Source organism: Eubalaena glacialis, chromosome 19, assembly GCF_028564815.1.
Source record: "Eubalaena glacialis isolate mEubGla1 chromosome 19, mEubGla1.1.hap2.+ XY, whole genome shotgun sequence".
Classification (NCBI taxonomy): domain Eukaryota; kingdom Metazoa; phylum Chordata; class Mammalia; order Artiodactyla; family Balaenidae; genus Eubalaena; species Eubalaena glacialis.
Genome location: NC_083734.1, coordinates 24,282,935 through 24,308,727, shown reverse-complemented (window position 1 = coordinate 24,308,727; position 25,793 = coordinate 24,282,935). Strand labels below are relative to the sequence as shown.

The following is a 25,793-nucleotide window of genomic DNA, read 5'->3' as shown; positions in this document are numbered from 1 at the left end:
TGTTATACAATTGAATATCTAATGATCTTATATCTTAGACACAGCACTTTATTTTCAGGAACCCAAAGAAGTGATAATTTTATATTCCTAACAGGAAGGAATTTGAAAATTTTTTAAATAGCTAAAATAAGCACAAAGATATCAAGTGAGTCATCAGGAGCCTCTGAGGATGTTAATGACCAATCTCAGTAAAGCCTAAACCCTAGGACTCTGGATTTTGAAAACTATCCATAATATCACATTGTCCTGATACTAATGATAGATTATTATATGTAAATTGTACCTCAATATAGATGATTTTTTTTTTAAGTATTAGAAACATGGTTGTCATATTAAGTTCTCTCATTAGTATTTGTGTCAGTCAAAATTTGGGGGTCATGATAAATCCAGATCATGTCCACAAAAGCAAGAAAATGCAACTGTACTACTTTCAGACAAAGCCACAAGGCAGCAACTATAAGCCTGAATAAATGGATCTGGTTTTTATTAGCCAATACTAGTTTTCACAACTTGTCACTGCTTTGTTATTTCTGTGAATGTGCGTGTACATGGCTGTGTATGAATGTGTTTGTGTATGTTCTATACTTTGTATTTAATCTGCTGCCATTAAGTCTCATGTGGGCTGGAAATGAAGAACATAATCAAAACCACCCAAAGAAAAAGTATGTTTTATTTTTGTGTATTTAACCCTCTAAAACAACTACTAAAAAAGTATCAAGCCTGAGGCCTTACCCTGTTCGTTTGGTGATGGTCCCCAATGTCATTGGTTGCTTGATTTGTGCAAGAGGCATCAATACCATCAGGCTGGGGAGAGGAGAAAGCCGGGGGTTGCCAGGGTTGTTGTTGGCAAAATTATTGTAGGAGTCTTGGCTGTTGAGTTTCCCTACAAAGAGAAAAAGAAAAGAAAAGCATCACCGAGCGAAGTTTCCTTCTCTGATAGGATTTGCACTGACTCCACTAATCTTTTAAGAAAGGTATCAAAGGCAGAAGGGATTCTAAAAGAATCATGGCTATATGGATGGAAAAAAAAAAACAAAGGACTCTGGTAATACCAAATGTGCATTGATTATAAACAGAGACTGTAGTGTTTGAGGATGGAGGATTGGAGGATACAGAATTGGATAGATGTTACATGGTTATACAAATAATTGGTATAAAACTGAATTATAATTTTATGGTGCTATAAAGAAATATAGGATAGTAAAAGAAATTAAAATGGCAAGATCTAAATTAGCCTAGAGGAAGCATGGCACATTTCCCTAAACAAGCTTGAGAGTAAGTGGGGTGAATATTCCAGCCATGGCGACCTGCAAAGGCTCAGAGAGCAGAAGAAACGTGAGTCATAAGGATGTGTATCCATAGAATGTACCACAGTAGACAGAGGGTGAGACTGACAAAAGTCAATAGGCAAAAACATTGCCTTACTCCCAAAATGTACCACTCCCCACCATAAAATTAAAAAACATAAATCAACCCTTTATTTTATGATGGTATTAATACCAAAAAAAAAAAAAAAAAAGAATAGGCATTATGGCTCATTAACAACCAGGAAAAACAAGCTCTGTGAAATAAAATCCGATCTGCAGTGAGAGTAATTACTCTGCTCTCACCAATAAGCCAAATTCCTCTCATGCACTTATCTTTTCTCCCTCTCCATGGCTTTGCATTTTCCGGAACATCCTATAAATGAAATCACAAAGTATGTACGGTATTGTCTTGCTTCTTTCACTTGCCAATAAGCATCTGAGATTCATCCACTCTACATTTTCCTACATGTATCAATTCTTTTTATTCCTGAGTATGATCCCATTGTATGGAAGTACTTCAGTTTGTTTACCCAGTCATCGGCGAAAGGACATTTGACTTGTTTCCAACTTTTGGTTATTACAAATAAAGCTGCTATAAACATTTTTGAACAGGTTTTTGTATGAATGCAAGTTTTTTAAAAACATATAAATAATCTAGGAATGGAGTTGCTGATCACAGTAAATGAATGTTTGCATTGACATAATAATTGTATGTTTAAGGTTATGAGAAAATGCCAGTTTGACAAAGTAGCTGATCTTCACACTCCCACCGGCAAAGTATGACAGTTCCAGTTCTTCTGCATCCACACCAGAATTTGGTATTGTTACTCTTTTTGATTTTAGCTATTCTGGCTTTTATTTGGATTTCTCTAATGGTCAAAAATGTTTAGCTTGTTGTTGTTGTTCGTGTACTTATTTGTCATCCATATATTTTCTTTGGTAAAGTACCTATGTAAAGCTTTTGCCAATTTTAAAAACTGGGTTAATATTTTTGCTGAGATATAATTCATATACCATAAAATTCACCCTTTTGAAATGTACAGTTCCATGGTGTTTAGTATATTCTACAGAATAGAATCATATACTATGATCACTATCTAATTTCAGAACATTTTCATCACTCAAAAAGAAAGCCCATACCCATTAGTAGTCACTCTTCCTTTGCCCCACCCATCGGCTTTTGATACAGGAATCTTTTCTGTTTCTATAGATTTGCCTATTCTGGATATTTCATATAAATGAAATCATACAATGTAGCCTTTTGTGAGTGTTTCTTTCACTTATTATGTTTTCAAGGTTCATCCATGTTACCAAGTATCAATAGTTCAGTCCTTTTACTGGTTGAATAATATTCCAATGTATGGATATACCACATTTATACCAGTTGACGAATATTTGGGTTGTTTTAACAGGCTACTATGAATAACGCTTCTATGGACATTAGTGCGCAGGTTTTTATGTGGACTTGTGCTTTCAATTTTCTTGGGTATATACACCTAGGAGTGGAACTGTTGGGTCTATATTTAACCTTTTGAGGAACTGCTAAACTGTGGCTGCACCAGTGTATGAGGACTCCAAATTCTCCACATCCTCAACAATATTTGTTATGGTCTATCTTTTTTATTTTATCCATCCTAGTGGGTGTGAAGTGGTATCTCACTGTAGTTTTGATTTGCATTTTACTAATGACTAATGATGTTAAACATCTTTTTCATGTGCATTTTGGTAATTTGTATACCTTCTTTGGAGAAATGTCTATCCAAAATGTTTACCCAAAATTGAGTTATCTTTTTATTGTTCAGTTGTAAGAGCTAATTATATTCTCAGAATATAAGTCCCTTATCAAATACATGATTTATAAATATTTTCTCCCATTCCATGTGTCATCTTTCACTTTCTTCATGGTATGCTTTGAAACATAAAAGTTTTTAATTTTGATGAACTCTTTATATTTTCTTTAATTGCTTATTCTTTTGTTATCATATCTAAGAAACCACCGCCCAGTCCAAGGACACAAAGATTTAGAGCTATGTTTTCTTCTAAGAGTTTTATATATTTTTAGCTCTAACATTTAGATCTCTGACCAATTTTGAATTAATTTTTATAAATGGTGTGAGGTAGGGGTTCAACTTCATTCTTTTGAATGTTGAATACCACTTGTTCCAGCATCATTTGTTGAAAAGATATTCTTTCCCACACCAATGGATTGTCCTGGTACCCTTGCTGAAAATCAAATGACTATAAATGTAAGAAATTATTTATGGATCTTACTCTCAAATTTCAAAAGTTCTTTATATATTCTGAATATAAACCTTTTATAAGGTACATGATTCTTAAATATTTTCTACCCTGCTGTGACTTGTCTTTTTCTTCTCTTACAGATCTTTTAACAAGCAAAATTTTTTTTTCATAAATTCCACTTTATGAATTTATTTCTCTTGTACATTTTTTGTTTCAAAAACTCAATCTAAAAACTTTTTAACTTTTATATTTTACACTTATTTACCACAACCTTACAAATATGCATTTCAAATTTTTTTGTTTTTTAACCAGTGTCCTCAAAATAGTACCTATAATGTCTATTACTTCAATACTGTGACACTTGAAATCTGAGGCAAGTCAGGATCCATGATCTCTTTTGTTTTTTCCATTTAATGATATCCTGGCCTAATGACAAACTTAGAGCTAAATTTTGTTAAGCAGACATGTTATGTCAATTTGTACTGCTATCTGAAAATAAATAGAAAACACATACAGTCACTGAAAAGAAAGAAACGAGAATAGCAGAAGGGAACATACTATACTGTAGAGCAGAAGCATCCATTTGGACATTTACTATTTCTATATTATTTGGTGTCACCACCTTGTAAGCCTACCACTACAAGATTCAAATAAGTTACAAATCTCCCAGAGAGAAGGTTATGAAATATAAAGACAGAAGTTGGGATTACATTATCAATGTCCTCTTCAGATACAAGCCACATGGAATTAGAAAATTTAGATCAGTGTGTTTGTTTTTTTTTTCATTTCCAAGTTGTTTTGAAATTCTGCCATATCGGGATGACTTCTATAATAGCCATTACATAAACCCTTACCCAAATACACACATACAGAACTCACTGAAGACAATACTTTAACTTTCAAAACTCCTATAACCCTTGTTCACTTTTTTCCAGGAAGAATAAGGACTGTGAAGCATCTCTGTCACTGCAAATAACGGTTTTTCAGAGGAACTTAAGATAGAAAAAAAACAGACAGAAAAATCATGCTGAATTCCTTTTCTTTCTAAGACAGTCAGTGGTCTGTTATGCTTCTTTGATGAATCATTATATGCAACAAAACTTGCTGCTTCCACCTACATTTTGTCATTATCTGCAAAAATGCCAGCTGGGATTTTGATAGGGATTGCACTGAATCTGTTCATCAGTATAGGGAGCACTGCCATCCTAAGAATATTAATTCCTCCAAGCCAAGAACATTGGATGTCTTTCCACTTATGCAGGTATCCTTTAATTTCATTGAATACTGTTTGGATCTGAATCTAATTTGGATCTGAAATCAGACCGCAACCAAGCCAAGAACATGGGATGTCTTTCCACTTATGTAGGTATCCTTTAATTTCTTTGAATATTGTCTGGATCTGAATCTAATTTGGATCTGAAATCAGACCGCAACACGAAATATGTCACAAGCTAATGAAATTCAAGGACTATGTTTAACACACACATTTCACAACGAGCAGTCAAATATTCGTTGAGTGCCTTAGCCTAAGATCACACACTGTGAGGACTGCATTCTTCACTGTCACAAAGCTTACAGTCTAATATGCATGAAACAGGAATAATTAAGTGCTAATTGCCTAGCACTAAAGATAAGTACACACGGGATCAATTATTTGGAGAAGAGATCATAGAGCAGATGAGACATAACCTAGGCTTTGAAAGATGGGTAAAATATGGATAAGAGCAGAAGAGTAGAAATATTCTGAGGATAAGGATAACATGAGGAGGAGAGCATGTAAAGTGATGCCACAGATGTGAGCAATAGTAAGAAATCTCTAACTAGGAGAGAATTATAATGGAAAGCAATGGGAAGATAATATATTTCAGTTTTAGAAGAATATTTCAATTGAGCCAGAGGAGTAGGAACTTAGGTACCTAAATTCTTCAGCAAGGGAACAGCACAGATTTTGAGATCATTGAACTTTACAGATAGGATGCATAGTCTAGAAAAAGGAAGTGATTTCACTGAGAAGTTCCAAATCTTGTGGTTACGTTAGCCATAACTTAAAACCCTTCGCTGGCTCACCAAGATAAAACAACCTAAAGGGAGCATACAAGGTACATCACATCTATCCCTCGCAGCCTTCTATCTTATTGTCAAGCAACACCCAAGTATTTATGAGCTTTTATTCTTGGTGTCTGTGTTCATGATGTAGCCTGTGAAACCCAGTGTATCTGAAAGAGTAAAATAAGTTGGGTATATTTCATAAGAATTCATAAGTGTCTGACATATTTTACTATGTGGTAAGCAATTTATAAAAATAGCTTTAATGAAAGAATAAATAAAATGGTCAACAATGACAAGGTTCAGAAAGGCAAACATAGAGAGAAAGCTACTAACTCTGGTAATCTTCAATAGGGTAGCTTCACTAAAGAGGTGACAAATCATATGGAAGGGGATAAGTAAAGGGAGCGTTGATAGGAAATGATTCCGGTAATGGATACAGAACACAAATTTAAGGACTTCGGAGCTGAAAAGAAGCCGTTAACAAGATGAGATACTGTACCAGGCAAAGGTTTCATTCAACATTCATTCTTTCAACTCACACTTTTTGAGCCTTATTGGTATGAGGCCCTGTTCTAGTCCTGGATAAATAAGTCCAAGGGACTCCTAAAGAGGTCATAACATAATGAGACAGAAAGACTATAGGTCTTTAAAGGATTTAATGGGAGAAAAAGTGCTAATAAAGATATCTGTAAAATGTCTCAGGAACAAAAAGGAAGGAGATGTTTTTCATTGTTGTTTTAAAGGGATGATATGCAAATTTTGAGTATAGAGGAAGGAACTTGGATCTTCTCATCTTCACTTTTCTAGTAGAAAATAAAGGATGAGAGCTGTGTGAACAATTAATTCAGGAATTAGTAAAATGAGGGAACTAGCTTAGACAAGAAATCTCATTAACTCACACGTAATGATCTACGTATAAAAATATATGTTAAAAGCACAAAATTTAAAAATGAAAGTTCATACTGAATCAATCAAATACACAAAAATAGTATAATGATCCTTTCTTCCCTTTTCAATTGTTCAGTCTTTGTTTAAAGACGATTTTCACTATCTCTTTCTTGGGTCATGGATTTTCTTTGAAAATGAAGCTAGAATCTAACAAACCCCCAGATTTATCCTCCACAAAAACTGTTAAGACTCCTGCAGAGTAGGAGCAGTATCTTACTAGTTGTTGACAGCTCAGTAAATGCTGAATGAAGGGAGGAAATATATTTTTTCTCATATCCAGGAAGTATAGGAAAATATAGCCCTATGATCTATAGAAAAAAAATTAATTTTGGAGGGGACACCCAAAGTCCTTAAGAAGATAGCCAGGTGCTGGAATCCATGGCTTTCACCAGTCTCCTTAGTCTCAGGTTGACTCGGCCAGGAGCCTAGACTTGGTAACTTTAAGAATAGATCTTCAGACACTTCCTTATCATTATATCAAACCTAAATTTCCGAGCCAGGATTATTCTTGAAGCCTGAAGCTTCTTAATACAATGAGGTTCAGCAGAAGAAACTCATAGTATCCTAAGCCTTGGATGTGGATTAAGCCTGTCCCTCCATCTTATGCTTCAATTTCCCTTTGGACAGACAGGGAGAGCAGCACTTTCTTTGCTCCACCTTCTAGGCATATATATGATTGTAACAGTAAAATTAAAAATTTCTGAGATCAGTGAAGAGTCACTACATCAATTCTAAATGTCACCTTCAGCAACCATTCTTTACTATGCTTTTCTCTTTATTGTATGAGTACAGTGAAAATAGTGGAGGCTGTTTAATTGCAATTTTAGTAGTGGGCTTCATAAAACCTTAAAATACATATAATATTTCACACAGCATTATACTTACAAATTCCAGCTGGGAAAAGACCTGTAAGTGACAAATGCCATGAGAATGGATATTCTCACAGTATTTCTGGCACATCCAAACAGAGGAAGTCTCAAAAATCTCATGAGAAAATAAGCTCTTCTAAAACTCTCATCCCAGTTTTTTGGGCTTACTCTATATAGATAAACTTCCATAAGCCTTCAGGCTTTTGGGTCTTTAACCAAATCCACTAGAGCTTTGATCCTTTAGAGGTTTACCAGTCCCCAAGATAGACGGAGTTCTCTTGGGGTGGGGGAAAAATCCCAAGTTCCAATAAAATGCTTTCTCAATAAATTAAAGCAGGAATTCTATTTGGGAATAGAAAATCATTTAAAAATCAATTTTCAAAACATCCTTTGATGTTTAAAGCGATATTTTGTTTTCAGTTGTTTATTTGTTTATGGATATTATTGTTTTTAATGTTACAATACAAAGCCCGAAGCCAGAACAGTTCACATCGGGGTTTAACCACTGACTTTTTGTATTTACTTGTACAAGTTTGCATTTTCGAAAAAGGAATTATGAAAACAACCTCATGTGCTCTTTTTTTCTCCCCCGTTCTGCCTTTTGGATGAAGAATACCTGCAGGTACTTTGGGGAAAGAAACTTTCAATCTCCACATTAACACACAGCACCTCTGTCTGTGTGTGAGGCTGATGTGGTGTAATCTCTGTTTACTAAAAATGTTTGTAACTTCAAAATGCCACCTTATCATGTATGCACTGTCCCAAAGTATGTTTTCCCAGACTTTCTATACTATAAACACACAGGGGGAAAATGGATGAAGTTGAGGATAAAAGAGAGAAAATAACAATGGGCTTTGTTGCTGTGCTGGAGGAACAGCCTGTCAGGTCAGCTTTGCAGAGGCATATTCCCAAACCAGTCATCATTAACGGACTCACTTCCACAGGAAAAAAAAAAAAAAAAAGACAGAGTCTGAAAACTCCGGACAAAAGAAATCCCTGCAGACAAAGTAAAAACAAATTAAAAGACCCATTATAAAACACAGATGCTACAAGGAAAATAAACTTTCCAAGATTTACTGGGCTTTGACAAACTTGAACATTTGTGGAAAAGACATCAGCAACAACTCCCAGGTAATGTGGCTGCAAAGCTAGACTCCTTTCTGTTTTATCTTTACCCTCCCTGCAGAAGCTGCCAGGTTGGTATTCTTAGCTTCTGAATGCATGATGTGAGAACATGTGAATGTGGCAAAGTGCCAGCCACAAGAAATCTCTAAAAGCCAGCAAGATCCTGAGATTATTGCCCATTTCAGATTATGCTAAATATTAAAGTTAATACCGGTGTCTCTGTGTGTACACCTTCATTTCGTCTTAAATGCAAACCAGAAGAGGAAAAATAAGACATAAATGCAATTATAGGCCTCCTCCCTCCCCTTTAAAAAATTTCCCTATCTTACCATACTGCGAACTAAGACCTAAGACGAACGAGATCAGTTAAAATAACATAAAGCAATCAAGGGATCAGAGTTGTAGGTGAGAAAGTACCTTAACACAGTATCACATCAGTGAAAAAGAGAAAACTTTTTATTATAGGATTCTAGAGGCACAGGCTACAAATTACTGCTAATGAGGGTCTGAGGAAGATTCTAGGAACAGAAGGTGTAGGAAACTAAGAGCTACAATGGAATCAAGGGGACCAAATGAAGAGTGTGGAGGATAAAGAAGCATTGTCTTTTGTTGTCATTAGGGATGCAGGGATAAACATAAAAATGGCAAAGATTCATGTGGAGAAAAGCAAAATGACACCAGGCAGTGTTGATGGTGCCCTAAGGGAGAGCACAGCTTTTAGGAGGTCTGCATTATCTTCTCACTTTTTGACCCTTAACTTTATTCCTTTAGGCACTCCATTTTTTCTGAAGGTTTACTAAAGAAACATATAGAAATGAGACTCCTACAATAGTTTCAAATTCTGTTCTCATCACCCTTCCACACACCTGTCCACAAGATCCACTCTTGTTCTAGGATACAAGCCTCTCAGTCAGTGTCCTTGGTCTGCTAATATTCTGAACCCTTACATTTTGAAATTGGAGTAACGAGGCACACTAAGAGGCAATGTGGATGTGACAACCTGGCACTCCTGAGAAGATAAATATATAGGGAGAACCCTATTCCCAAATATCCCATTATTATCCTACTTCAACCAACTTCTTTACTCTAAGACCTCATGTAGATGGCCTACTCCCAACATCATGTCTTTCCAAAATAAAAATCAGGTAACAAGTTCATATGGGGCTTTTTTGGTGCTTTTTGCTTTCCACAGAAGACCAAAATGTTCGGTCTGCTTTTAGTATCCTGCTGTGGAATTGACAGGGATAAAAATCCAAAATATACCAATGAGTTTAACTAAGTTAACTCTGTAGCTGAAAAGCTCCCGACTTCTTGACTCTGTCAAAAAGAGTACAATGGTAGCTTGTTTTGTAACAATCACTGGAAATGTAGGCTCTGAAAAGCTAAAAACACTGCTTAGCTCTTGCTTGCCGTCTAATTTAACATTAAAGCTTTCTCAGCCAAACACTCGATAATTATTTAATCAAAACCAAATACAGTCCTTTTGGAATATATAAAAAGTATCCTGTGCAAACGGGAATTTCCTGAATGTGGGTTGTTTGGGGTTGACATTGGAGTCTCTGTTTCTCTTTTTCTTTCTTTCTCTCTCTTTTTTTCCCCTTTCCTAGATGAGAATGACAAGCTTCCCAGCTGCAGTTCCAGGACTTTCACCCTCCTTTTTGACCTTTTCTCAGGCGTATTCCAGTATAATCTGTAATCTACTCAAGTAGGAAGAGGAAACAGCAGCGCCCTGGTGAGAAACAGTGCCTTCTGACCCACATACCAAACTGGGCGGAAGCAATGCTTGTTCACGGGAGCCAAGGAGAGCAGAACACACACAATTAAAAGAAAATGAATAATACATCCATATTTTTTTAAAGACTGTTAACAGAACAACCAAACAGTTTTGGTGACAAAGTGCAAGATAGGAAGCGTTCAAGGACAATTCTGACTAGGCACTGACTTGTTTCTCCCTGTAAAATTTTTGGAGAGTAAGAGGTGGTGAAGCAAAGATACTGCAAAAACATATATGCATTTCAAGCAAAACACTTGTTGCTTTTTCAAGTAAACAGTTCACAACACAACAGACAGGTACTCTGGGGGAGGGGTGGGAAGGTAGAAAGGTAAGAAATATCCCCCACAAAATTGACTTGAAAACAAGAACCCAATTTTTTTTTTTTCTTTGCAAGATGGGGTTGAGGTTTTTAATGATACTGTCATCACTCTTCCCACTACATACAAAGTAGCTGCACAAACTTTGCACTAGTGCTTACTGAATGTCAGTAGAATTAAAACTTCACATTCTGGAGACTTGTAACTGCACTATTTATCAAATATTAATCAATATATAAATTTATAGGGGTTCCCTGGTGGCACAGTGGTTAAGAATCCGCCTGCCAATGCAGGGGACACAGGTTCGAGCCCTGGTCCGGGAAGATCCCACATGCCGCAGAGCAACTAATCCCGGGCACCACAACTACTGAGCCTGTGCTCTAGAGCCCACAAGCCACAACTACTGAGCCCGCATGCCACAACTACTGAAGCCCGCGTGCCTGGAGCCCACGCTCCGCAACAAGAGAAGCCCCCGCTCACTGCAACTAGAGGAAGCCAGTGCGCAGCAACAAAGACCCAATGCAGCCATAAATAAATAAATTAATTAATTAATTAATTAAAAGTATATATATATAAATTTATAAATTTATAAATATTCAAATACACAATGTGCTAGGTAGTTTCCTTTTCTAGTCTGAATACTTTTTTACCAGTTAATTATTATCTTAATGTGTTCACGACTGTTACATGTAAATGTGTTTTTCTTTCCTTAAATCCAAAACTCAATAAATTTAGAAAATTTATACATAAAAATAAAAAGTCAAAAGGAACTAACTAACTGTTGCTAAAACTATATGCAGAACAAGATCAGTCTACACTACTCCAAAAAGATACTAAAGCTGTCTGAGAACAAGGATCCTCGCGATGCAAAAATAAGCCCAGAAAGGGAGATAAGTCAGAAACAACATTCAAAAAAATACAAATAAGGGGAAATAAGAAATATTTCCAAAAAGTTTCAGAGATAAAAAGTGTATAGGGACAAGCACTGAAATAAACTGTATGAAAATCTTCTGTCTGCATCTCCTCTCCACTATACTTTTGGCACAATTTGTTCACACAGCCAACCCAAATTTACAAAATGAATTTTTAAAATCTCCTCCCATAAGTGGGAAGTTCATTACCTTAGTTTATTATTCTTGCAGCATTCCAAGATTTGGGATGAAGACAATTTGTAAGAGCTGGTGCCCTTAATATTTAAGAAGTTTCAGCAATTTTTAATTCATTTTAAACATTAGGATTGTAGTTTACCACTCTTTCCACAATGAAAAATCAAGCAAGACAGTAAATGGACTGTACTTAACAGTAGAGGGAACAATGCAAACTGTTTGTATAAAGAAGGAGAATAAAAGAAAAAGATCTTGGGATTTTACTTTAAGAATCAAGTTATTCCTAAAGACGTAAGCAACCTCAAAATTCCCAACTCTTCTGAATCGAAGAGTAGAGTTTTGGGACTAAGTGCTCAGAAGTGAAGACATTTAATAACCCTAGTGCAAAATCCCCAGAATTAAAAATCCCATAATCTAGCAGCACTTAGACCAAATCTGTGATTAAATGTGTTCCCCGAAGTATAAATAAATCCTCATTAAAATTCTTTTTTGAAAATATTCCACACCCATATCTCCCATGCTTATCTTGCAATGAATTCTGTATCATGTCAACAGATCAAACAGAAGCACTTCACTGTTCAAGGAAAAAAAAAAAAAAGAAACTTATCTGCATCATTCAATAAATATAATGCTATTACTTAAACTGTTGAACCTATAAGATATGGAAAAATGGGAGCTGGTACTGAAATAAAAAGAAACACTGTAACAAGATAAAATACTGAATAAATTGCAAGATTTAAGGTGTAATGCTTTTAGACTTGGAGGACTCAAAATAATTTAACATTTGCAGAACTGGTCTTTTTCCAGTACATTAAACACTGTATACTAAGGAAAAATTAAATATTAAAATCAAAGTATTTTCTGTTGAATAACAACGATCGTAGTAAAATGTAAGCAACTTTCATAATAATCAAAAAGATATAATTTAAAATAGCAATAGCAAAGATGCTCCCCACAACCTCCTTCCCGCTCCCTTACCCCCACCCCACGGAAGCCTTCCTTCTTTTTACTTATGACTGTTAAGGATATTTTCTGGCTCTATTTCAGCATCATGACTCAGGTCATGAGAAGTGTCAAAGATGCATTTCCTTCAGATGGGAAAGAGCAACAGATTTTAACAACCATACAAAGATGGGAGTACTGTGCAAAAGAGCCAAATCAGCATTTTTGACAGCAGGGAAGATAAAACCTTTTATACTCACATATATTTTATTTCCAGCTTAAAAACATTTAAATATCATTCTATCAAAATATGCTTACATGTTCTGCTCAAGAAGAAAACAGGAAACCCATTCTCAATTTAGCTGCCTAAATTATCAACAATTTGTGAGACAGTATTGTTCACCGACAAAAAAAGAAAAAGAAATCAAAGTACACATATGAACATTAATAAATAGTTCAAGTCCTTGTCTTCCAAACTTATTTTTCCAAAAGCAAAACCATGAATTTACCTGTTTGCATAAAAATTCCTTTGACAGAAAGTCCTCGAGAATGAAAATCACAAAGAGGAGTGATACCATGACCATATCTGGGCACCGGAGAATGATGACTCTACTTCTTTCCCTGTAATTCTTCTGCCTTAGCAGAAACACTTTTTCTTAATCAGCTGGATTATTGCCAGAAAACCATAATCATTTATCAGTACTGTTGTTTTATATTTTCTTTCATCCATGATTTTATCAAAAGTGTACACATTTCAATCCATTCCAAATTGGACAGGAGTGAAATATTATTGAACATTTGTTAAGAATTCCCTACTAGTGATGATTCTCAACACTGAAAAGGGAATGGCCTGTCTCTTCTGAAGCTGCCAACAACAACAATGCCCACACTAATTCCACTCTATCCAGTTTGAAATAGTTTCACTCTTGTGCCTCATTCTCGCTTCAATATTCTCACCTGCAAAAACACATCATCCAATGTTAATACCTCTTTCAATGAACCTTAAATCCCTTTCCTTTCCTCATCCTCCTCCAAATTCTAAATGTCATTTTATGCTAAGAACCTATTATGCTAAGAACCATAACAGTTTCTATTTCTCAGTATGTGTAACGCTGGCACAGCAGCGACCTCACTCTCCGTACCCTTTTGTAGTTTACAAACTATAAGCCAGCAGTCATATTTTTACTTCCTGCTCAGATTTTTAAGTTCAAGACTGCTCATGGCTGCTACTCCCAAGTCTCATAATTTCTAAATCTGTTTATTTGGGTCACTCATGCAGACACTGGTCACTGTGTATCCTAAGAAGCCCAATTTCTCCTCTCTTCTCCCCCTCCAATTTTTCTAAAAGCAAATTTTGAAAAAATATTTCAATGGAACCTGACCAGAATTTTCTTACTTAATTGTCTTCCTCACTGGAAAAGTAAGGCTAACTTAACGTGCAAATAGAAAAGCCAAATCCTCTTGTAGTTAGTTATTCTAATCACTAGACTAAAACAATGTTGAAGGATCAACTCCCTGAAAACTAACTTGTAAGTCTATTGCCAGAACGTTTCTAGAGGATTCCTTCGTGGGGAAACTGACCAGTCAAAGTGAAAAGATCTACAAATACTATTGATCGGGGGGTACCCCAATAAAACTGATAGACCAGTTGGACCTATAAACTGGTATGAGCTACTCGTGCTCAAAGAGCTTCCAATCAGTTCTTTAGTATGGATGTGTTGATTAGCTGAATAAATATGAAATAACAAAATAAATCAAATAATAATAAAATTTTTTTAATAAAATAGAAAATAAGAATGATCAGCCAAGGATTCCTAGACATTCCGGCCAGTATTTTAGTTTAACCAGTCTGAGATTGGGCCTAGGCATCAGTACTTTTTTAATCTATCCAGGTAAATTATAATGTACAATCAGGGTTGAGAGTCCAAGATGAAAGATAATGATGACCACAAAAAAAACTGAAAAAGGAACTCAGAGGAAATAGAGATACTACCAGGAGCAAAGAAGTGCATCAAAAATTATAACTATCTTTTAAAGAGATAAACAATTTTACATCTGTGAAATAAGAAAAGGATGTGATAATAAGAGAAACATTCACAGAAAAGGTTATTAAAAACATATTGCACAAATAAAAATCTAATAAGAAGGTTAGGAGATAAAGTTGGGGATATTCTCTTAAAGTACAACAAAAAGACAAAGAGATAGGAAATAGAAAAGAAAGTTAGGGGTTCAGTGTAGGAGATCCATTATCCAACCAAAATGATTTCCAGAAAGGGGCAAAAAAAAGAAAACAGCAAGAAATAAATTATGAAGAACTGAAAGAAGCAGCCTCTGAGTGGGAGAAGTGAGTGCAGGAGAGCGCAATTTTTCTTTATAAAATTGTGGCATTATTTGACTTTTATAATAAATATATGTATTGCTTTGATACAAAAATTATATTGAATAGGTAAACAAAAACAATAAAACTACAATGAATGTTAAGAGAAAAGAGAAGCAGAGATTAAGTGTAAGGCCTAATGATGCCTCAGTAGTGGAGTGTAATCACTCTGGTCCCATAAAATACAGAGATAGGTCCTTGAATAGCATGTATAGAGAAACAAAGAAAGGAACTTTTAGAACATACAGAAACCACTTACTCAGATGATTAACTAAAAGAGTTCCCTCCGTTCATTCATAGGAGCTAGGTACCTGGACAGGGTACTAAAACTAGATAATAATTGATAGTAATATATTTCAAAAGTCCAATTCTCTAATAAGACTTTGAGGACTACATCATAGAAAACATCATGAAAAGGAAGCTAGGTTATTATAAAATCTTAGATGACATCAACATCCATAGTACACCAGGTTCATGCCAGGGTTGCCATGATTACCATCACAGGAAAGTTTAGAAAAGATCGCCCTCTAGAGGCATGTCTCATTAACCATTTAAAAACAAAACAAGAAACCTGGAGTCTATGATGTGCCAGTGTTAAAAATACAGAGAAAATACAAAATATTTCATTTACAGTAAAGAGGAAAACAAAAAATGACAGTATAGCTCCAACTGCTAACTACCTGAGCCAGCATTTATTTTAAGGAATAAAAAAAAAAAGAGAGAGAAAAGTGTAGCATATTCCAAATAATACAGACAAGAGATAAAGTATTCAAATAGACTTTAATCAGTTTTTATAGTATTAAATTTAATGTAAAGTATAATTTAGAGACAATATAAGAGTGTTAGAAGATACTCCACAGGTAATTTTATTTTCCTCAAAAACTATGTTATCTGAAACTTCCTCTCAATTTGCTGTGAACATATAACTGCTCTATAAAACAGTCTATTAAAAAATGATGCTATCTTTATTTAGTAGATGGTTTCTCCAATTAGGGCTTCTGAAATAAAAGAACTTTTTAGGATGGTATTAATTATAAGGCCTCTCTTTTCAATCCACTTTCCCTAAAGAACTCATCTGTTCTGAGAAACAATAGGAAGTGACATGAAAATATTTTAAATATGCATGATTTTGGTGTATAGATGTAAAGACACAAATTCACTAGGAAAACTTTAATAGACTTGAAAACAATAGATTAAAAACTTCATCTGAACTACAAGAAAGTACATGCAACCAGTAAAAAACCCAGGTACTAAACTAAGATAGCCTAAAAGAAGATTTTTATCCATTTACATGTATATACTGTATATATATATACTCTGTGTCATATGAGGCATAAAATTTAAAGCAGAGCTACAGTGCACATGATTGATTTTTCTTGGCAAAAATTAAAACATACAAATGGAAACTTCAATCCATAAGTAAACAGTGATGTGGAAAGAGAAGTCAAGAAACATCACATTATTATTGACTGTCTTAAGTAGGTGAAACTATATAAGGCTGAAATGGGTGGTTGCTTTGTATTTACAATTGTGATGTGGTCTGTATCAAGAAAACTACTGATCAACAAAAGTAAGTAATTACAATAAACCAGCAAATGAAAGCTATAAACACAGTTTCTGAGCGGTAAAAAAAAAAAAAAGAATGCCTCATACAGATGCTAGGAAGAAAAGTGATGCTACCAGTTACTTAGAAGCAGTTTATTAAAATAGTGAGGCTTCAAGCCCAAGAAATCAGAGGCCCCCTCTACAGGACCCAGAGTCTCATCCATTACTTCCATTTAGAAGAAGTAGAATCTGGAATTCAGATGCCTAAAGTTGTGACTCAACGATGACTCCTCCCCTGAGGACCAATGAGTTAATGGGAAGGCGACACTTCCGAGAACTGCAGAAGTAAATCCAGAACCCCTCTGTTAACGCAATGGAAATAGTAGGAAAAAACAAATTCCTCAAAAGCCCTATCACATAGTGACTGTCATATTCTTGAACCTAAACTGGAAAACTAATTTGCAAAATAAAGAAATGCAAAGGCTAGAGAATGGGTAGATTAATTTATCCAACTATATTTCCTAATGTATGGTATTACAATGAGCAAAAACAGATGAAAAAGAAAAAATAATACTACCTTCACTTTCAATTTTGCGTTGGGTGTACCTTCATTTCAGAAACAATGTCAGAAGTCAACTCGTCAATATTGAGTCTAATAATGCTACAAAAGCCTATGCACAATAAGGTCACGATTATATTTCAGTCACTTATTATTTGGTGAACTCTTCATTTATTCTCTTTTCTGCATAAGAGCCACTATACAAAACTATGAATAATGAATCAGTCCTATATACCTCCTTAGTAATAAACAGTATCAATAATGAAACTAATCATAGCAGCTAATCTTTTCCTGAGTTATTTCATGTGTGCCAGACACTATTCAAAGTGCTTTGATCCTCACAGTAACTCTCTGAGGTAGGTAATTTTATTATCCCCATTTTACTGATAGAAAATTAAGGCACAGGTAGATTAAGTAATTTGTCTAAATTTACAGAGCCAGAAAGTCACAGAGGTTCTACGACAGGAAGTCAGACTCCAGGTCCTCCAACTCCAACTGCCTCCCCAAGGAAGTTACAGTTAAAAATGGAGATCATCGAAAATAATAGGTAGAAAGCAGTAAGTGATAAGTATGGATACATAGCTTACAGAAGAAACAAATACCAAAGTTAGACACTTTATGTTAAGAGGGAGAAAGCACACTGTGAGCTGAGCTGAGCTGAGCTTCAAAGATGCATTCCACGTTTACCTGAAGAAATAAGCGGAAAACAATTCAGATGCAGGAACAAGGTGTTGATTGAAGCTGAAAAGCAAAAGCAAGTAATTAAATTTGCTTGGAGCATAAACAATAGTGGCAGAAATGGTTTCTTCATTCAGCAAAAATTTACTAACTGGTAAAGGGAATGCCTCATCTCCTAGAGGACCATTCGCCTGCAACATGCCCACCTCCTATTTCTATGAGAAAACAGAGGCAATCTCCTCTTTGCCCTCTAACTTTTCCCCATTTTCCTGTTCCCCTTTACATCAATGCTCATTGAAAGGCCTGTCAATACTGGCCTCCAATTTCTCTCTTCCCGTCCTTAATAAAATCCTCTTATCAGGCCCCTACCGCTTCACCAAAACTTGCTCTTATCAAAGCCACATGTCCTCTACATGACTAAATTTGATGGTATTCTAGCTTTTTCTCAGTCCTTATCTTAATTGACCTATCAGCAGAATTTAACACATTAATCATTCCCTTTTCTCAGGGAAAAAAAAAAAATGTCTTCATTTGGCTTGTAGGATTTCTCATGTGTTGGTTTTCCTTCTATGTCACAGGCTCAGTTCTGGGACGTCTTCATCTTCTTTTCATACTCATTCACTTACTAGGTGATCTCATCCTGCTTTGGCTTTTTTAATCTATGCCTCCCCAACACTTATTCTCAGCCTATTCCTTCCCACTGAACTCCAGATTCATAAAACCAACTACCTGCCTAACATCACTAGGAGGTCAAGACACATCTTAAACTAAACATGTCCAAAAGTCCTGATCTGTCTCTATCCCCAGAGCTGCTTTATCCTCCTGGTCCTCATTTCATGTGATGGCAGTCGCACCCTTCCAGCTGTTCGGGCCGAAAGCCTTACTGGTCACCCTGACTCCTCTCTTTTCTCTCCTGGATTTCTGCAATGCTCTCCTAACTGGTCTCACTAGACTTCTACTCTTGTCAGACTGCAGATGGTGCATTCCCAATACAGATCACCATTCTGCTCCTGTCAAACCGCAATCTGACCCCGTCACCCAAAACCCTCCACAGCTTTTCCACTTTACTCTGAGTAAAAGTCAAAGGCTGACATGATCTGGCCGCATTCCCTCTCTGACCTCATCTTCTACTCTGCACCTTGCACACTGTTCCTTGGCCACATGGGCCTCCTTGCCTCTCTATGAACACTCCAGACACATTCCCAGCTCAGGGATTTTACACTGACTATTTCTTCTGCCTGGAACACCTTCCGCAGACATCTGCATGACTTTCTCCCACACTTCCATCAGATCTTTATTCAAATGTCATCAACTCAGTAAGGCCTGCCAGGAGCATCCTAATTTCAAACTGCAATCTTCTCCAGGCATGCCCTATTCCCCTTCCTTTACTTTTCTCCATAGCATATAAAACTACCTGTTTATCCATCCATTTGTCCATCCATCCATCCATCCATCCATCCATCCATCCATCCATCCATCCATCTATCATCTATCCTATGCATCATACATATCCCTCCACTGGAAAGTCAGCTCCATGGGAACAGGGGTGTTTTCCTCTTTTATTCACTGCTGTATCCCTAGAGCTCAGGAATGGTGCCTGGACATAGTAACACTAATTAATAGTTCTTGAATAAAATGAAAGAATCTTACAGATGTTAAAATGAAAAGCAATGTTACCATGAATGAAAATCTCTTCATTCTGACAAGTAATAAATTGTTTTTATTAGAACTTCTAAGTTCTAATAACTTTGAAAACTTTGGTTTGAAGCCTTAGAATCTACATTTTACCAAATACTACATGAAGTGCCAAGATACAAATATAAACAAGAAAAAGACCCTCTCTTCATGGAGATAAATCTACTGGGAGACACAGGCATGTCAATGAACATATTAACATATGTTAATATGAACAACTAACATTAAAATATAATAAAATCACATTCATAGTGCCAATACCAAGACTGATACAGAACATACAACATCAAGAGGTGTTTAAAAGAGGCTGAAGAGGGACTTCCCTGGTAGCACAATTAAGAATCCACCTGCCAATGCAGGGGACACGGGTTCGATCCCTGGTCTGGAAAGATCCCACATGCTTCAGAGCAACTAAGCCCATGCACCACAACTACTGAGCCCGCGCTCTAGAGCCCACGAGACACAACTACTGAGCTCGCATGCCATAACTACTGAAGCCCACTCACCTAGAGCCCATGCTCTGCAACAAGAGAAGCCACCGCAACGAGAAGCCTGCGCACCGCGACGAAGAGTAGCCCCTGCTCACCGCAACTAGAGAAAGCCCGCGGGCAGCAACGAAGACCCAACGCGGCCAAAAATAAATAAATAAAAAACAAACAAAAAAAGAGGCTGAAGAGATGAAGTGATACTTTTAGCTAGATCATAATGAAGTAGGGTTTCAGCAGGCATCCAAGGGAATAAAAATTATTTCGAGAGGAGTATGCAAACTTAAAAGGTGCCAAGAAATGAATACATGTGGCATTTTCAGGGAAGGGTACAGAAATGTAGGTGTGGTGGGACAAGAAGCTGAGAGTGAGACGGAACCTTCCCTAACATCCTAGAAGCATGGTGAGACGCTGAAAGACTGAAAGCAGAAAAGCGGAATATTATCCTACTTAACGGTTAACAAAGAAAATGCTTGAGATAGTTAAAAGAAAAAAAGAAGGCTGGAGGCTACAGAAACAGATGAGGTAAGAAATGATGATAAGAGGTTCTTAATCATTTTTGTCATGGACTACTTGGACATCATGGAAAAGCCTATGGACTCTTTCTCAGAATAATACTTATAAATGCATGGGATACAATACACAGAATTACAGAGAAAACCGTATTATTATACTGAAGTATAGCTATCAGTTTATTTAAAAAATTAAGTTCTGCGATAGTAATATATGTAATATTAAAATCAGTAATATTATTACATTTTATATATATATATATAATTTCCAAGCAACAGTGAGCATAAACAATATTTCAAAATACATCTCGACAAAACACTTCAAGATTTTTTTGTATATAATGTGATACAAAAACATCTGTGTTTTTATTGGTGACAACGTCACAAGTACTGCTGTTATTACTGTCATGTGTTGTCTATATTCATAATGAAAGAAAACATTTACTTTTGGGTAGAGGATAGTAATCCTAAAGATGAAATATTTTCCTATCCATGTTCACGGATCTTAAGAACCCCTTAAGACTAAGGTCCAGGCAACAAGACCAGAAATGAAAGAGATATTTAGAGAAAGTATATTTCAAATAAATAAACATCCTCTGTTAAGTAAAAATGGCAAATAGATAAAATAATCCTAACCTAAACTGGATTGCATCCAGAAAGTAAAAAGGAAATATCCTTATATCAACTGTTATTTAACAGTTTCCTTTACTTTGCTAAAAAGAGCACAGACAAACAACAGCAATAACCGCCAAAGCATGATTCATTTTCAAGATGAATCCCTCCCTGTTCAAAGGTTTACATTGTTTTTGACTAGCATCAGATTGTTTATCCACACAAACTGTAAATACATCATTTTTAGAACTAACCAACAACAATGCCCATTTTGTTTTGACATGTAAGGTACAAAAAGACCATAAAGAAAAATGACCATCACTCTAATGTCTGCACTTTAAAAATGAAAAAACTACAGAAAAAGGGGGTGAAATTCCAACATAATAAAAATTTAGCATGTGTTATCAGGAGGAAAACGTCTCCTGAAATTCCTTGCTTTCAAAAGGGAATTTAAGAACTGCAGTACTGCTAAACTGTCTGTAATCTCCTCTCTGAGATGCCTTCTCTTAGCTTTATGGAAAAATATGAAGAAAGCTGTGAAAACAATAATGCTGAGAGAAAATAATATATTTTGACAATATTACTCTTCAACTGTTTGATCTTTTACAAATGACAAATCCTTAATTGACTGGCACTTTGCACCCTTCAGCAAAAATATATTGAAAGGTATTCATTCAGTCATTCAATATCTGTTTTGTTCCCTTAGACAAGGGCAGAGATGACCTTAATTTCTATGCACAGTACGCCCAAAGCCTAGCACAGAACCTGGTATGTGGTACGCTTATTAGAGAAGGAAGAAGAGGAAGAAAATAGGAGCTCAAAAGAATGCTCTCTGAAGATGTATAAATATAAAGACTATAAATTCTTCCAAATTTTTCTACTAATACAGCTGGTTCTCTGGCCAACCTAGCTGCCCAATGTGCACACTAAATCTCACTCCATAAAGTGTATGGTGAAATTCAAGTTAAGAAAAATATTTAACACAAAGAGCAAGGCCCTCAAAGAACCTATACTACCATTTAATTATATGACAAAATAGTCACACCTAAGAATGTAAGTAATTATTTCTGAAGTAAAATTTCTTGCAAATGGCTGAAAATATGAATATCTCATAGCTTTTTAAACTTTTTAAAAAATTTTAAATACTTTTTTATTCTTTTTATTTTTAAAAATATTTATTTTTTATTTATTTATTTTGGCTGCGCCGGGTCTTAGTTGCGGCACACGGCATCTTTGTTACGGCCGTGGTATCTTTGTTGCGGCAATGCAGACTCTTAGTTGCGTCATGCAAACTCTTAGTTACAGCGTGCAAGTGGGATCTAGTTCCCCGATCCAGGATCGAACCCGGGCCCCCTGCATTGGGAGCGTGGAGTCTTACCCACTGGACCACCAGGGAGGTCCCAATACTTTTTTAAATGACAGTTTTCACCCAGGACTTATTTCAACCTCAAAGATCATGGATCACTAGTTAAATATACATGAATAATAACTGTTCTTATAAAAATAATAGGGCCAGGGACTTCCCTGGTGGCGCAGTGATTAAGAATACGCCTACCAATGCAGGGGACACGGGTTTGATCCCTGGTCCGGGAAGATCCCACATGCCACGAAGCAACTAAGCCCGTGCACCACAACTACTGAGCCTGCGCTCTAGAGCCCACAAGCCACAACTACTGAGCCCGCGTGCCACAACTACTGAAGCCTGTGCGTCTAGAACCCATGCTCCGCAACAAGAGAAGCCACCGCAATGAGAAGCCTGTGCACTGCAACGAGGAGTAGCCCCCACTCGCCGCAACTAGAGAAAGCCCACGAGCAGCAACGAAGACCCAACGCAGCCAAAAACAAATAAATAAATTAATTAATTAAAAAAAAATTCTTCTTAAAAAAAATAATAATAATAGGGCCAGGGACTTCCCTGGTGGTCCAATAGTTAAGAATCTGCCTTCCAATGCAGGGGATGCGGGTTTGATCCCTGGTCGGGGAACTAAGATCCCACATGCTGGGGGGCAACTAAGCCCATGTGACACAACTAGAGAGCCCGTGCGCCACAACTAGACAGCCCACGTGCCGCAACTAGAGAGCCTGCACACAGCAACTACAGAGCCAACGCGCTCTGGAGCCTGTGCGCCACTCAACGCAGCCAAAAATAAATAAAAATAAATACTAAAACAATTATAATAGGGCCAAAGCACAAAACATCATCTAAGGAGAAAACAAAGGTCCCAAACTGTTTTGAGTTGCAGAATTTCTCCCCAGGATTCTATTTACCAATATATTTTTTCAGTCTATCTTAAAACTTCCTCCAGAAAAAATATATATGTTGAATTGATTAGGTATTACAAAAGGATATGTGTTCAAGCAGAAGCATTTTAGCTTCTTTAACTTCTTAGGGATATAGCCAGAAGAATTGCAAAGATGTACTCAAACAAGTACTTGTACACACATGTTCATAACAGCACTAAGCACAAAATCAAAAGGTGGAAACAACTCAAATATCCATCAATGGATGAACGGATAAAAAACTGTGGTACATACATATAATGGAATATTATTCAACCATAAAAAGGAATGAAGCACTGATACATACTACAATGTGGCTACACTTTTAAAACATTATGCTATGCGAAAGAAGCCAGAAACAAAAGGTCACATATTTTATGACTGCAGTTATATGAAATATCCATAACAGGTATAGATTGAGATGGAAAGCAGACTGGTGGTTGCTAGGGGCTTGGGGACAGAGGGGTGGGGAGGAACTGCTTAAAGAATATGCAGTTTGGGGGATTTCCCTGGCGGTCCAGCAGTTAAGACTCCGCCCTTCCAATGCAGGGGGCACGGACTAGATCCCTGGTTGGGGAACTAAGAGCCCACAGGCCATGCGGTGCAGCCCCCAAAAAAGAAAAAGAATATGCAGTTTTTGTCTGGGGTGAAGACAATATATTTGGAACTAGACAGAAGCAGTAGTTGCAAAATATTGTGATGTAATAAATCCCACTGAATTGTTAACATCTAAATGGTTAATTTTATGTTGCATGAATGTCAAATCAATTAAATAAGGGTTGTTTTCTGTAGGAACCATAATCTCGCTCTATAAAATTCCCTATACTTAAAAATCTAAATTGGTCATCTGTCAAGGAGAAACTGCAATGCTCCAAAAAACAAAGTGTCATCTAATGTCAACGAATATCTTCTCTCATTCTGGTGGGTACAACCATTCTGATATTATCTACCAAGGCCAAGATTCGCATACATTGTAATCCAGCACTTCAATTCAAAAATAAAACAAAGTGAGAGAGTGGCATGGGCATGTATACACTACCAAATATAAAACCGATAGCTAGTGGGAAGCAGCCGCGTAGCACAAGGAGATCAGCTCGGTGCTTTGTGACCAACTAGAGGGGAGGGATAGGGAGGGTGGGAGGGACAGGGAGGGTGGGAGGGAGACGCAAGAGGGAGGAGATATGGGGATGTATGTATATGTATAGCTGATTCACTTTGTTATACAGCAGAAACTAACACGCCATTGTAAAGCAATTATACTCCAATAAAGATGTTAAAAAACAAAAACAAGACAAAAATAAGCACACATTTGCACTAAGAAACAAGGACAAAAATTTTCATCTCTTCATTATACATAATAGCTCCACATCAGAAACCACCCAAATATACATCAACAGTAGGAGAAAGGATAAATAAGAAAAAATATATTTGTACAATGGAATATGTAAGAGCAATGGAAATAAATGAATTAAACCTACATAAAAATACATGAATTAATCTCACAAACATGTTAAAGAAGTTGAATATATGAATATATACACACACTGTTTTATAAAAAAGTGAATAGTTCACTTTTTTAAAAAGTAAGGAAGTGATTACCCTAAAAGTCAGAATCACAGCTTGCTTTTATGGAAAAGGGGTACAAAAATGGAGTTCTAGTAATGCTTCCTTTATTGGTTGGAGTGATGGTTACACAACTATTTGCTCTAGATAAAATACTGAACTAATACGTGGCTTTTTTAGAAATCCCCCAAAGATGTATTGGGTTGGCCAAAAAGTTCATTCGGGTTTTTCCGTAACATCTTACGAAAACCCAAATGAACTTTTTGGTCAACCCAATATTTTAAAATAAAATGCAAATGCTGCTCTAAAATACATACGACTCAAGATTATTCCTCTCTAACAATAAATATTTCTCAATGAACTACAGCACTGATTCTGGTTGAAGTCAGAGTTTTCTGGAAAAGATCTATAGATATGAGATTCGATCTCTAAATTTATGAAAACAGTCTTGAACATCATATTCCATACATATGACATCAAGTAACTCTTATATAGTGAAAAAGTTAGGGAGTTAGCTGAGCGTGGCAAGTGAGCTGAAGAGATCTGGTTCTTCCCCTGGGGCCAAGGAGAGTGGTGTGGGCTCTGCTAGGGTGGGGGAAGGGGGCAGTCATTGGGGAAGAAGGAGAGAACTTATCAAAAACTAGAAGGCAGAATTCCCAGCACAACAGGGAATGTTGAAGCTTGGGGACTGCTGTTTCCATATTCACTCACTCACACATTCCTCCATCCATCCATCCATCCATCCGTTCATTCATTCAACAGATCTCCATTTACTCTGTGCCTGGCAGGGACTGTAATAAGTTCTGTTC

General features: G+C 36.4%; 1 protein-coding gene across 4 annotated transcripts in view; it reads right to left on the bottom strand.

Moving 5' to 3' along the window:
* BCAS3 (BCAS3 microtubule associated cell migration factor) overlaps nucleotides 1-25,793 on the bottom strand; it is a 595,828-nt gene that overhangs the window by 332,394 nt on the left and 237,641 nt on the right. For all 4 annotated transcript variants that reach the window (XM_061176783.1, XM_061176782.1, XM_061176784.1 and 1 more), the window contains exon 16: nucleotides 733-883. In XM_061176783.1, the coding sequence (XP_061032766.1) occupies nucleotides 733-883 (151 nt within the window). The remainder of the gene's footprint in view (nucleotides 1-732; nucleotides 884-25,793) is intronic.